Source organism: Odontomachus brunneus, unplaced genomic scaffold, assembly GCF_010583005.1.
Source record: "Odontomachus brunneus isolate Ranch 3 - 2012 unplaced genomic scaffold, Obru_v1 Obru_scaffold_129, whole genome shotgun sequence".
Taxonomy (NCBI): Eukaryota; Metazoa; Arthropoda; class Insecta; order Hymenoptera; family Formicidae; genus Odontomachus; species Odontomachus brunneus.
The window spans coordinates 786,221-798,262 of record NW_022639579.1 but is presented as its reverse complement, the minus strand read 5'-3'; the positions used below and the strand labels follow the sequence as shown (position 1 = coordinate 798,262).

Genomic DNA, 12,042 nt, shown 5'->3' with positions numbered 1-12,042 from the left:
ATATATATATATATATATATATATATATATATATATATATGTATATATACAGACCTCTTTCTCTTTCTCCCTCCCTCGCTCTCTCTCTCTTTCTCCCTTTCTCTCTCTCTCTCTCTCTCTCTCTTTCTCTCTTTCTCCCTTTCTCTCTCTCTCTCGATGCTGTTGATGCAAATTGGCAGAAAAGCGTCAGCTTTTATCGTTATTCGGAGAGCAGCTTTCGTTCTTCGTGCGAAAAAACGAGCAGCGATTCTCGTCGATATAAGCGTTGAGGAAAATGTTTTTGCAACTTGCATCGGCGTTAATTTTTCTTTTAAGATGTTACGCGATATAATATATGTGAGATTTCATCGAATCAGTTGTCGCGATAACGCATGTGAATTCGAGAGAGATCGACGAGAAAGTAAAAGATCGCATCCCGCCGTGTATTCCCGCGAGATACGTGACGACGTCATTCGTGGCCCGTTATCAATTTTTCATCGGGATAACTTTTTCGTGTATAATACACAAATCTGTGCTCCGTGGAGAATTTTTTAAGCCGCGTCTCTGAAACTTACACGCCTTTGTGTGAGGGTGAGAGTATACATTGGACGGGGAAAAATGTCCTGTCGCGCCGCAACATTCACCGGGACGCAATTTCCTTCGGAAAGCATTCAGTGAAGCGGAGAGCACGCATTCTACGGGAATGTAAAATCTCCGGAGCCGGCGCGATCTTACGCGAGATGCAAACATTCGCGGAAATAAAAGTGAGAGAGAGAGAGAGAGAGAGGAGAGAGGAAGATGGGGAAGAATAGCAAGACCAAACAGAGAGAACAGGGAAACGGAGGGAAATACAGTGAACGCGGTATCGGCGGCGGAAATTACGGATTACGGCACGCCGTTAAGGATTAAATCGTCTATTTGACGAGAGCATGAATGCATAGCAGCCGCTTTCGCTCCCTCCGTCGCGGGGACGGCTTCGATCCTCGTAATATCGCCAAGAGGTCCTCGCCATTCACTGTGCACTCCTCGTTTTTCTTCCAAAGTTCCAAACCGACATATTGGCATCGCCGGCAATCCGTCGTTCGGAGTTGCACTTTCCTCGATGCGAGTCCCCCTACGAATCTCGCCACCCTCCTGCTCCGTCGTCCCTCTTACCCCTTAACTCCACGCCGTCCGCCCGTCCGTCGTTTATTCATCCGGCAACCTCATTTACCTCGATAACTCAGCGATCGCTTTTGATCCCGACTGCGAGACCGGGCACCGCGATGGTGCTTTATAAAATTTCGATAGACCTGCATGAATCACATGCGCAAACGGAGCGTATGAAATAATGAGAAGGCGAGAGAGAGAGAGAGAGAGAGAGAGAGAGAGAGAGAGAGACACGAGAGAGGAGGCACTTTTTCACAATAAAATATCTTAAATATCTAAATAAAATAGTTATCAAAGATAAAATGTCAAAAACATCGGATCATTATTTCGAGCTTTTGAGTTTGCAGGCACGGCGCATCTGTCTACCTATCGAAAATCTCGAAATTGCCGAACGATGAAATATAAAACGCATCGCAATTGCTATTTGTTGTCCCGCGGGTCGACTATTTCTACATTTACTGCTGTAAAATAACAACATCATTCACATTGATACTCTAAATAGTTTATTCATTTCAGGATACACTTGCGCCGCGCGTAACGCGTTCGACTTTAATTGCATGTTTACACTCGCAGCCTTTGTTTATAATATACATATATAAAGAGAAAGAGGGCCATTAACAGTCTATAACTTCATAGAGTTTAATTAAGCGACATAATTGAAAACGCCTGGCGAATTGAGAGAGAGGGGAGATAACGGGGCGCAATAATTTTTTAATCATTAAATTAATTCGTTGGGCATTATACGGGTATTAATTTTGCAAAAGCTTAATTAAACATCCTGCAGCCCCAGCGGTACGGATAAATAAATGGAGATCTTGATAAATATATTATTTCTCGTCCAACTGGCGCTTTTCGTTGACGTTGTAAAATTTCACCAAATATATGATATGTATTGCTATGTGCGCGCAGATTAACGAAATGCGACATGCGAGATAAATAGATGTAATATTTAATAATCTTAGGAAAGAACGTCGAAATATCGCAGCTGTGTTACTGTTTTGTTGTCTTTTACCTGGACATTCCGATATTCCATAGACGTAGTATACATGGACCCGGCATACATCCAGAAAAGTGGAGCCAACATGTAGAAAGAAACCATAGATATAATGTACATAGACTCCGCATACAGTCAGAAAAGAGAAGCCAATATGTACAGCCCCTCTATTCTCTGTCTCTTTCTGCACAGACAAAGTGTGCAATAAGATTTAAGTAAAACTTTTACTTGCTAGTCTAGTCGGGATGTTGTTGCGCTCTATAATATTATGGAAACGAGAAATGGATGCACGCGCAATAAAGAAGTGACAAATTAGGAAGAAAACCATAGTCTCTCTATTCTCGCTCTCTTTCTAGATGTTGGCTTTACTCTATTAGACGACAGAACATATAGGACATTCGGAATCCATATATACTATGTCCATGTCCTATTCTCTCTTTCTCTCTGTTTGCGATTTCTCTCTTTTTTCTCAAGTCCTTTTGCAGGATCTAATGTATCTTCGTCAAAACTGTATTAGTTATTTTTGCTCAGGACACTAATTCTTCAGGACAGGACTTCTATTTTTTTATTATTGTCGGTAATGTGCCCACTTAGTATGTTATTAATTTTTCTATATATTTTTATTGTTTCTTTTTTCTGCGTGCGCTATTTCTTGCGACCATATTATATTCTGTTTTTCTGTAAACTCCAAGGGGTTCAATCTTAGGGTTTAATACTCTATTCTTTCCATCTCTTTCTCTTGTGTAAATCTCAGGGGTTTACAGGTCTATACAAGCCAGACCGAATTTCTTACAAACAAATCGGGGCCGTGTAATAATTTAATTTCGACGATATAAAAGCGTCGTACAAAGGAAAACGTTGGTCGCGGTCGAGTCTCTTGATAGATATTGTTTGAGTTCCTGTTAGTGTACCGCGCGCTCCGAGGGTACAACGAACATGGCACAGCGCCAAGCAGAATGAAATGCCATGCCCTATATACACCAGCTTGGACCAATATATTTAGGCACTTGGGATTTATGGTTAACCAGCTTATTAGAGGCCAGTGATGCTCATGGATCGACGTGCCGCACGAGCGCGTCGTGCTCGTCATCTCTCTCACACACGTTCGGCTCGCGACACGATGGCGAATTCGTGAGGGTCACGCGCCACAGAAAGAGCGTCATCTTGCAATAACACAGCGCGTTGCTTTAGTCTCTTTACCATCACTGAGATTTTATGATACCTGAAACTACTCGTATGCACGTGGATACATAATCTGTAGAAATATTAAATAGTTAAATTAATCGCCACTATTTGTCATTAAAACATTTCGTTTTCATTATCAATGTTCTGATTATTTAATGGAATTTTATATATTAATATAATATAGCTATATTATTACATAGTATTTAACAAATAGTTACATAGTATGTCATACATTTCGTCTTGAATATATAATTAGAATAATTACTAATTAAAAATCGATATTCCGGGCTGTATCACTCGGACCGAATGATACAGTTCTCAATTTATTATAAGTTAAATCTGTGTCGGGTTCAATTTTAGTTTTTGAGCTTCTTTTCCGAGCAATTCCAGCTACTTTGTAGGGATCGATATCTTGTTCTTTCTTAAAGATCCTTCACGGAATAACGTGAGAGTTTACTTATTTTTTAAGAAGATTAATTAGTCCTTATTTTTTAAGAAGATTAATTAGTCCTTCAATATCATGTTAGAGAATAGACCGAGAGGGTTTAAGCTATTTCATTTACTTCTCTGAAGCCATTCGCTTCTTCGAAGCTAGGTGTCATTTTCGTCATCACGCGGTACGTCCCGGATACACGGTCGTTCAATGAACCGGGGAAAGTGCGAACAACCTTACGTACCCCCATTTCACCACGATCCTGCCAAGATCGGCGAATGATGACTCAGCCGGCGATGCGCGCATTTTAAGCAGCGCGTTGTTGCACCGAGCACGTGGCTACCGCGGCCAATTGTCTCACGTGTTGGCATCGTTCTAGTCCGCGGTGCTCACGTGCATTCATCGCTCGCCTCGCGAGCCCTCGTAGTCGCTGATCGTTGTCGTCGGCGTCGTTGGAAAGCTCATCTTTCTCGGACAGACGGTTCATTCTTCGAACGCGCAAAATTCGAGTGCTTCATTTTCGTCGAGTGCCAGATCTAGAAAGCTAATTTTGCGCTTGATAGGAATTGCAGTAGATGTTTGTCTTGATACTTTAGCCCGCTGAACCAGGAATGGCTGTTCGAGAAATCGGGGCCCGTCGCGTGCCTGCAATCATCTTGACAGGCCCGCGATCGCGAGTCATATACGACGGAATGTTGAAATGCATCGAAGTGACCCGGTAGGATTATTCGTTTCGTTTAAATGTTAATTAAAACGCATAATAGGGAAATAAACGGAGGACGTGGAGGATGCGGCGGGCCTTTGAACGCGCGAGAAGGTTCGGGAAAATCGCCTCTCTCGTCGCACACTCTCCTGCCAACCGCGAAACTGATTTCCATTTTAATTTCATCTATCCTCAGTCGCTCCGAGCCGTCGACTTTCTTTTACGTTGTAATCGACTTGCACGTCGTTGTAATCCAAACTCGGCGATATTCAATACACGAATGGCGCAATCACGACGATTGTAAAGAGCACAGCGATGGAGCCGCGAACTGCTCGATATTCGACGGACTCGACGGACGGGCGCGAGACATGAGACGTTTCAGAGGAATATGACAAATCTAATTTCGCGATATCGTGAATAACAGAGTGGCACGTGTATGTCAAGTGACGAGAGACGCAAGGAATAAGTATTTAATATAGTTGAATGCCGTGACGATCATCGGTGATTGACTCTGTTATATCGCACCTCAATTCATTAAGTTACATACAAGGTGTCTTAAAGAAGATTGGTGGATAACCATACGCGATGTAGGCAGATGAGCTGTGATAACGACACCTGCCATTGCGTGCTTGTGGATTAAGTTAAATTGAACAAAAAAGTTCTATATCATTGCGCAAACAACACACGCAAAAAAAAACTAGCTTCCAGAGCTAAAAAATAGCTGTGGCAGATAAGATGTGTCACTGAAATAGAGACAGCTAATGTCGATACTACCGAAGCTAAATTTATTCGCTGTTTAAACTTAGGCGTTACAGCGAGAAATATTAGCTGCTAAAAACAAATGACTGTAGCTGAATGATTGCAGCTGTGTGGCAAACTTCTTTAATATATGCATACGATAAGAAATTTAGGAATAACTGCCATTGCTACTTGAAATAATGTGCATTTTTAACATCTCCTAATATATTTGTATTTCATAATGAATGCATTTTAGCTGTCATAGCCAATTCTTAGCAGTGACAGCTAAACGATTCGCCTTTTAACTAAGTTTGAATCAGCTACCACAGTTTAGCTGATATTACTAAGTCACTTTTTTGCGTGCAGCGTGGATTTTGAGTTATCGATTAAAGAAGATTGGCGAATGAACACGCGCGATAATGCACTAATATTTGTTAATTAATAGTTGAAAAATTTACGTGGTAATTGTGAAATGGTAGAAGACTTTTTTGTTCAGTTTGACCTAGCCTGTGCATGTACACGAGGTGTGGGACAGGTGTGGCTTAGGTTCAGACAGGCTGTGTCTAGTGTTGCAATAAATTGTGTATTTGATGAATGGGTTTCACCCATAGAGCCAATTTTGTATATTGTTATACCGTTTTTTTTGTTTGTAGGTCATGCGTAGCGCCAAGATCGTACATGGTGCCTTGTTGCTGCTCGCGGCGGTAACGAGTGCGAATTCGACAAAATGCAGCCGGCTCATAGACGGCGTCACCACGCCACGCTCCAATGCCGAAGGCAGATATAACTTTTTCATGACGTTGTACAACAGGACCGAGCTCGTTTATGCGTACATGCCCAACACACGGTACAGCGGTAAGTACACAATCGCGGAAGGGTATATACTCCGGCGCTGCGTATCGCGTCAACAAACTTGATTTTCCGTGGTTTGCGTAAGATTGAAGCCTCCGTCGCGATTCGTACTCGGAGATTGACGTTAAATCCTTACGTGCTCGTCGCGCCGGGATCCAGGTAATCTGGATAAATTACAAGCGAGGTTTTTTACCCGACCCGAATTGTCTCCGATTTGTCTCCGAAAATGTGTGCTTTCCAGGCTTCGTATTGGATCTATCGCCCAGTTCGATTTTCAATGTAATTTCGCTTCGCTGCATTCGATGGAAACGAATTATCCGAGCGATCAATTAATTGCCGTTGTTATTTTTGTATCGACGATCCAGTGCTCGTAGTGTGTTCTTCCCCCGTGTTAAAAATTTGACCGACATTCGCGACGTAACGAGATACAAAGGTGCCGAATTGTTTCCCGCATGATTCGGACTCCGAAATTACTGAAAACTATCAAAAAAGAATAAAAAACAAATTGATAAAAGCCAACATAAGGTATCAGTAAATATTTAAGTAATTATTATACAGTTAAATATTTAAGTAATTATTATACTTAAGTAATATATACAGTAATATAAATATTTAAATAATTATTATACAGTCTAATCAAACGTTAAATATTAAACAGCATTTATTCAGAGTCAACGAAATGTTTCCGTCATTGTGTTGATTTACTTCAGTGGTAAAAGAATTCGCATCGTGCACAGGAAATGGATCGCGACGTTTACAAAACAAAAAGTAAATTCATTCTTTCGCTACCAACAAGACAAATGTTTTCCACCATTAATAATAACTTTAACTGAACAGCCTTATTCTTTTCGACGCCAAGTACACAATTTTTATTTATTTTTTTGCTAAAACTACATTATATATATTTAATAAAATGAAAGTAAAAGAATTACACCTTTAAAAAACAGTAGTAAGGATAGGATAAGGCAGTGAAAGGATTAAAAAGACCGATTAATTTAAATGATCGAATTGCGCGCGACTAATTGACGCGACTAATTGACCGGTCGTCGCGACGATGACGCACGGTCGAGGAAGTGAAACGCGCACGCTAGATGTGTCATCGGTAACATGTCAATTACGTCGACATTTGAACGGTCTCGCGCAGACACCTCTGAAATTCGACGCTGATTTGCCCGCGCCTTCGGCGGTAATTGCGACAATTACCGAAGCAGAGCGTTGGTGGAGTCTTCAGACGCGGCGAACGGCCGCTTTTCTGCGAGCCTCGCGGCCTTCCGCAGCCGAAGCGGAAACCGCGCTTTCGATTGAAAGCCCGGGCGGAGATTCGGGAAGCACGGCTTGCGGGTCGAAAAGGTCATTTCGTCGCGAAAGTCGAGATAAATGCTGCGCCACCCGGCCAAGCGGCGCGGTGAACTTTGACCGATTAGCTTTGTGATGGCTTTACGCAGCTTGATAATCGTCCTTCTTCTCTGCTGAAGGCTCTCGCCCAGGGTGAGCTCGCAGTCACCGCAGTCGCCCGTTCGCTCACCGGTAGATCTCTTGGATGAATTCGCGCGGCGATTCCACCTACCCCTGCAGAATGCAGATGCAAACTTCTACAACTTTCTTGCCCGGCTAGCGAGATGTAATTCTCTTATAGAGCCCGGGTTAGAAACATTTTCATTTGCAAATCCGTTTTACGTCGAGTTCCCTATATATATTGCATTCTGCCCTATTGAAATTTGTTACAATTTTTCCGATTAATTCATCGATTTATTCGTATTTGTACAATTGTATTTTTACGAATTTGCAACACTTCTTCCCCTCTCTTTCTCTCTCTCTCTTTCATTTACAATTCTCTACTGAAATTTATTTAATCAATCTTGCATATCGCATATTTATGTGTGTGTTCGCTCGTATAAAAGCTTTTGATTTTCAATGCACGAATACATAAAATCAACTGCAAAATTATTGCCCTACCATTTGGTCGCCAATATTTGTACATTTACTATATATTTGTTTTTCTTTTCTCTGTTTTCTATGCTGATAACCGACCAATAATATATTATTATTATTATATTGTAATTGCACTTAGTGATGTAACAATGAAATCTGGCGCTTGTTATTTACATTCGATACCTAAATACCGCGTCACTCAGTGTATAATATAATGTCCATTTCAAGTACATATACATAGCCATCGCATAAATTCGCGTTTTCTTTGCTTACTTTGTCTCTTGCACATTTTTCAAGCTCGACTGCATAGCCATCGTCTTGCAGCTTTTTCGTGTCCTTTATATCGAGTGTCATTAACTCGGCGCGACACGGTATCGTTACCTCGATCGATGACCGTAGTCCCAAGTCGCTCCTCGACACAACGGGCTTAGGTGTACTGCAAGCCCGACACTATCCCTTCTTGCGCACCCTCGGCGAGGAAGCTTGCGAAATAAAACCGCCTGATCAAAATTTTACGGTCGAATTTATGTCGCGTAGACAGAAACGGCTCGCGAGCTTCTTCGAGCGCTCCTCGTGGTGCGCAATTCGCTTGGCGCGTTTTCCCGTAAAGGCCCGCCATCGTCACCTGCGCCACGGGAGACTTTCTTGCAAACACTCTGATTTGCCTAAGTATATGCGCGCGCGTAAATGTGTCATGAGCTTGTGAGATGTAGACGTGCAGCGAAAAGATGTTACACACTTTTTGAACTAGTAAGAACCTCTGCTCTTTGAAGTACAATTAGTGTATTCTTCACTAAAATGCTGTACTTACTAAATGGTGGTTCGATTATAAGAATGGCACTGCAATCACAGTGAAATCTCGCTGAAAGGATCAATTAACCCTTTCGCTACCAACGGGACATGTTCTTTGTGTCTTAGGACATGTTTTCCGCACCATTAATAATAACCTTATTCAATTAAATAAGCAGCTTTTTTCGGCATTCAGAACACATCAGTTATCACTCTACTTACTACCACACTGGGACAAATATGCTTTCCCAAAAATCCTAATGGGACATCAGTGTCCTGGCTCGATCCTTTTTGGTTAAATTTCTTATAATTTGAACTTCTCATCGGAGTCTCTTGTTGCTTTAATTCGTCTTACTTCTGATAATTCGCTCCTCTTAAAGAGAGAAAAGAATGAGCCAACATCAGTGTATTTTTCGTAACGGCGAGCGTTTAGACACGACGAATTTTCGCACGGTCGAGTGTTTCGCGAGCGACCATAAACCGGCTCCATGCGCTGATATAAATTCCGGTGTCTCCTACGGAAACGTCTCTATTTGTCCGGTCGGCTATCCGACGCAATAAAGTCCACTCTCCTCTCCTCTCTCTCTCTCTCTCTCTTTCTCTCTCTCTCTCTCTCTCTCTCTCTCTCTCTCTCTCTCTCTGCCTCGCTTCTTCTCGCGAAACTTAACTCCCTCGTGCGACACCTCCGAGGGGCGCCCACTAACGCATGCAAATCTCGCGGGCCCGTTGAATTAATGCCTTACGTAATGCTGGCGGGACGCCAGGTGCGAGGCATCGCGCCTCGAGTTTAACGCGAACGGACTCAATGGCCGCGGTGGCCGGCCCGATAAAATTCTATTAAATCGCACCCTGGAGGAGACACGGCACGGTCGGCTCTCTCGGCGGGGTTAAACCCCGGAGAAGAAGAGGCCGTCGGAGAGCTCGGGGAAATTATCGCCGCGACGGGAGGTCGCGAAACAATGTGGTGAGAGATAGCAAGGGCGGCTAATCAACATATATATTAACCGTGAATAGACGCAGATGTTAGCTGTGAATAGACTTGCCTTCTTTGTTCCGCGCGAGATGTCTGCAGAGGAGGTGTCCTTCTCTTTGTTACACGACGCAGGTGTGGTGAGGAGCAGGAATTGATAGTTGGGATTACAACCGATTAAGACGCCTCCGGGAGTTGATCGTCGCGAAATTAGGTTGACGCTAATCGCAATTAATCCGACTTAATTACGGCTTTGTGCGATCTCGAATTCAGCCTACGTTGATCGTAACGTTAACACGTCTGTTTTCTTTCGCGACAATCAGGAATAATTAGCACACAACATCACATATGTGTGATAGCAAAACAATTTTTTTATGTCCACATTATCAAACTAAGAATGTTTCACTCAATTACGTAGAAAAAGTATGAGATGGACTGTGGGGAAAATTTTCCAAATAAACCCCGTGATTTTATATATTAAACATTTTATATATTATAAAAGTCTGGTATCATAAAACACGATATCTCTCAAGTAGCATAATACATTAAGAGAAAAAAATGTTTAAAAAATAAAAAATATTTATTTGGTGAGTATTAATATCATATTGATTTAAACCTAAATTATTTTATTTAAATAAAATAAAACATTGCTCTCATGAAAAACTAAGGTTTGAAGAAAATATATATTCACTTGAAAGAAAGAAAACAATATATATTTATTTGAAAGAATATTTGTTATGTCCACATTATCAAACTAAGTTTGTTTTACACAATTACAAAAAAAAAAAAAAATAGAAAATGAGGTGGTCTGTAGGAAAAGTCTTTCTATATAAACCTTGATAACAACAGTTACCGAGTTAATTGCGAATATGCGGTATTTATTAGGTAGTATATTGAAAGTAAAAAATATCCAAAAAACAGAACTATTCGGAAAATATATTAACTTAAATTTAAATTCTTTTATTTAAATAGAACTTGCTTTCATGAAAAGCTAAGGTTTGAAGAAAATGTGTGTATTTTTTATATTTGAAAAAATATTTTATATTAGTGCAAGTATAAATATATTATTGCTACCTGCCGAATAAATATTTTTCATTTTGCAGATATCTTGTATACTCGAGTGAGACTCAAATCTTTCAGATCATTACTATGCTACCTGATTGTCGATTTCTTTAAACGATATAACAAATAACCTGCAAACAAGTAGTACACGTAAATTCCTGAATATAATCCGGAATCAGCAATATACGGGTTGTGCGATAGCGTCAATCGACAGTAAAACGCGCCGAGATCGATGAGATCGTCGCGATTCGCCAATCGATCACGCTGACCGTCGTTTATAACCCGAGAAAAGTAAACTTGAAGCGCGCATTTACGAGTTAATGGAAGTTGTCGGCGCAACCGACTCTAAAGACCGGCTGCGACCGTATTAATTAACTTCAAACACGATCGGCTAAATTTTCATTCTTTCCCGTGCTGAAACCGCGAGTCTACACACCTCACCCTGGCGAGCAACGGTCGCTCGTTAATTGGGACTAGTTAGCCGCGCGGTCGATGACTAATATTGCAGCGCGCCAACTCGTCGATTAGCGTTCGCTCCGATTAAGTCAATTTTCCTGCCGTGTTTATGCGTTGTAATTACCGTAATGTCAAAAGCTTAATAGATCGCGGCCGCAGGCACCGCATGCCGCGCACACGTGCTTGCAGTAAGGGGACTTCTGACTAGCGTCGGTGTGTACCGCTAAATTTCTGCAGACTTACTCAGGCTCTGGTGAAATTGCGGGCTGGAAAAAGGTGGAAGTTAGCGCCGCGTCGCCACAACATCGCGACTCACGCTCATCGCGAGCCGGATCCGCGAATTCGCCCCGTCGTCTCCCGGCGACGGCACCCTTCGTCGACGAGAGGTCGGCATCCACCGTCGAACTCTCATCGCCAAACGCGATCCTGGAAACTATCTAACATCGTTGTTTCACTCTTCGCGATTATCCGAGGAATTTCAACTACGCGGAATCTAGCGAGGGAATAAAAAGAGAGAGAGAGGGGGAGATAGAGCGACGCGATCTTATGCACGTATACTGTAGAGTTCGTACCTACACGCACCCGTTCATTATTCTAGATTAATTAATAATTCATCCACGTCGCTTCGTTGCAAAGCGAGAAAGGTAATACTGCGCACGGATAGATGAACTCTATTGTTCGGCTTTGTTGTAATCCTCTTTGTTGCGAATGAAAAGTCAAACTCTCCCTTCCCTCCTTTCTCTCTCTCTCTCTCTCTCTCTCTCTCTCTCTCTCTCTCTCTCTCTCTCTCTCTCTCTCTC

General features: G+C 42.0%; 1 protein-coding gene across 5 annotated transcripts in view; it reads left to right on the top strand.

Moving 5' to 3' along the window:
* Positions 1 to 12,042, top strand: part of LOC116849953 (spondin-1) — a 34,353-nt gene that overhangs the window by 5,332 nt on the left and 16,979 nt on the right. For all 5 annotated transcript variants that reach the window (XM_032827661.1, XM_032827658.1, XM_032827659.1 and 2 more), the window contains exon 2: positions 5,835 to 6,036. In XM_032827661.1, the coding sequence (XP_032683552.1) occupies positions 5,838 to 6,036 (199 nt within the window). In that variant the 5' untranslated portion in view covers positions 5,835 to 5,837. The remainder of the gene's footprint in view (positions 1 to 5,834; positions 6,037 to 12,042) is intronic.